Source organism: Solanum tuberosum, unplaced genomic scaffold, assembly GCF_000226075.1.
Source record: "Solanum tuberosum cultivar DM 1-3 516 R44 unplaced genomic scaffold, SolTub_3.0 scf00915, whole genome shotgun sequence".
NCBI classification, from domain to species: Eukaryota; Viridiplantae; Streptophyta; class Magnoliopsida; order Solanales; family Solanaceae; genus Solanum; species Solanum tuberosum.
Genome location: NW_006239827.1, coordinates 1 through 3,119, shown reverse-complemented (window position 1 = coordinate 3,119; position 3,119 = coordinate 1). Strand labels below are relative to the sequence as shown.

At 33.8% G+C, this 3,119-nt stretch overlaps 1 protein-coding gene across 1 annotated transcript; it reads left to right on the top strand.

Annotated features, from left to right (window-relative positions):
• Positions 1 to 2,601: 2,601 nt before the first annotated feature.
• On the top strand, positions 2,602 to 3,113 carry LOC107059184 (chitin-binding lectin 1; the record flags this gene model as incomplete). Its single annotated transcript, XM_015305648.1, has 1 exon — positions 2,602 to 3,113. A coding segment is annotated over exon 1 (486 nt), but the record flags the coding sequence as incomplete, so codon positions are not given.
• Between the last annotated feature and the right edge of the window lie 6 nt (positions 3,114 to 3,119).

The following is a 3,119-nucleotide window of genomic DNA, read 5'->3' as shown; positions in this document are numbered from 1 at the left end:
GATGGATACTATATTTCGAGGGATGTGTCGCGCGCCGCGACGGATACTATATTTCGAGGGACGTATCACGCGTCGCGATGGTTACTATTATCGAGGGTCGTATTGTACGCCATGATGGATGCATGGACATATATGTCCCCCATGGGTCCTGGACTGAGAGACAGCGGGTGTGTATCATTAGGTCAGACATGCATCACTATACTTGACATTGCATTTCATTGCATTGCACTTCTTTATTATTGGTGAACTTGATCTTGTGTGTTGCTGATCTTGTGAGTGCCTTTCTATGGAACTTGTGACTGATGTATATTGAGCTTGTTGTTGAAGATATGCAATTGTTAGAGTGTTGTTGTTGAGGATATGAAACTATTGTTGTTGTTGCGGATATGAAATTGTTAGAGTGTTGTGTTGAGCTATGTGCTTTGTAAACTGTGAACTGCTATGTTGGGCTGGTACTAAGCAAGTTGTAGTTGTAGAGGTAGTAATTGATGAATATTGAGCTTGTTGTTGAGAATATATAATTGTTAGAATGTTGTTGTTGAGATATGTGCTTGTAAATTGTGAACTGTTAGGTTGGGCTGGTTTTATATAGATTGTAGTTGGGAAGGTTCGGTTGGGGTGTAAGGAGTACTTGTATTCTATCCCCTTAGCTCGTGTTTAGAGGTTTACTTGCTGAGTACCGTGTGGTTTGGTACTCACCCCTTGCTTTTACAAATTTTTGTAGGTTACGAGCCTGGATTTTTGTGGTACTTGTTATTCTCTTCTTTTTCGAGGCTTTTGGGAGATTTGTGAGGTAGTTGTTTGTCTTCTTAGCGATCCTTCTTTCTCCTGTTTATGATCTTGTTCTACTCTAGAAACAATGTCATATGAGACTTGTATTTTTCTTTTGATTCAATTGTAATACTTTAGAGGCTTGTACACGTGACAACCAGATTTTGGGGGTATATTTGAGTTTATTATAAAAATTTCCGCATTTTATTGTAATGGTTGAGTTTTAGGCTGACTTGTCTTGGTGGGATAAGACAAGTGCCATCACGTCCATTTTTGGGTCGTGACAGGTAGGTTCACATTTCATGCTAGGCCATATATATTTTATTAATTTTGGTTCATTTTTTCATTTTTCTGTTTCACTTATTGGCTTGTTATATATATATTAATGAAAATGATTAAAATATTCTTTATACTATGTGAATTGAGAAAAAATTCCTTCATTAATAATTTGTTTTGAAGATGTCCCAAATCATATCAATATTTTAGTCCAGAAAACGCAATGGCAATCCAATATTTGTCTTATGACTGAAATTATTATATGTGAAACAACGACGATCAATCTTTTTAATGACAACGGCAACCACTTTCCACTCATTAACCAAAGAATATATTTAAGCCTTTTTCTCAAAGTTACTACTTTTTTATTTTTTATTTTTTTATTTATGATGAGTCATAATCGAACAAAATTAAAAAGAAGTGTAACCTGATATTATACTTTTTTTCTCTTGTTTTTCCTTATTAAATTCATAGGTAACAAATGTAATTCACATTTCATGCTAGGCCATATATCTTTATTACGCTTTTTCCGTGTAGAATAGAAATTCTCTCTAAGATTGATAGAATATACGTTTTTTTCTTTGAGAAAATAGGGATCCCGAACAGGAGAAGTTTTAGTGTTATTTTTTCTCTTATTTTTGTTTTATTTATTGTCGTTTTATATTAAAAAGAATCAAAATATCCTTACATTATGCAAGATTGAAAAAAATAAATATCCTCTATTAATAGTTTGGTCCTAGAATGTTTCTAATGTCAAAACTTTGATCCAAAAATAAATTTGTCGTTAATAATTTGGTCCAAAAATTCCCCTTATTATTTTTGGGGTAAAAGATGTCCCTTTTCCTAATAAAAATATTGTTATTTTCCTTTCGAAACACATTAATTTTTTAATAAATATTTTTTAAGAAGAATCTTTTTCTTATTAAAATTTTCTTTTAAAATCTCTTTAACTAATATAAAAGTGGAAAGTAATTGTTTTTTCTTAATCTCCTTTTGTTAATTAAAATAGAATTATCCCATATATTTTTAATTAATGGCCAAAAAGTATGTATTGATTAAAAAGAATAAAGATTACTTTCTGGTGTGAGTTCATTCATGAAGTTATATACTATATATGACTCCTCTTTAACAACCGAAGCAAATAAATGTTATCTTTTGAGCCTAACAAACTTTTTTACGACGATAAAGTAAAAAATGGACGGAGGGAATAGTATTTTGAACCTAACAAACTTTTTGAACATACAATCAAGTTCCAAGGTAAGCTGAGGAAAACTCGTATTACTCTTTGATGTTTGCTTCTATGCGTTATAATGTGCTTTTAGCAAAAAATAAATAAATCATAAGAGCAATTTATTATTGTCCTTTCTATTGAAAGAAACATAAGTACTAAGTATTAAGTATTGATGTGAATTACAAATACGGTAATTATGATGAGTCCAGCCAAACTTTAAATTGACATATGATATGCTGCTATTAATCGCTATCAAATATAGTGATTGTTCCCTGATAATTTTGCCATAAATACTTGATCATTTAACCAATTAATTCATCTTCATTAAATATCCTACGTTTATAACAAAATGAAAGAGACGGCAATTAGCGTTTTAGCTCTACTGACTTTGTTCCTCCTTGAGGTGGTCTCAGCCAATGAGCTATCTCTTCCCTTTCATCTCCCAATCAATGAAACCATTGGCCTTGAAGTATTTCAAGGTATTAATAATGCATCACCCCCATCCCCATCCCCACTTCCATACCCCCAATGTGGATTGAAAAAGGGTGGCGGGAAATGTATTAAAACAGGAGAGTGTTGTAGTATATGGGGTTGGTGTGGAACCACATCCGAGTATTGTTCTCCTGGATATTGTCAGATGCAATGTCCAGATCCATACCCAGAGGGACGATGCGGATGGCAAGCTAATGGTAAATCATGTCCTACTGGTACTGGACAGTGTTGTAGTAACGGTGGTTGGTGTGGGACCACATCAGATTATTGTGCTCCTAACAACTGTCAAAGCCAATGTCCACCTCCGCCACCTCCACCCTCACCTCCTCCTCCACCTCCATCCCCATCC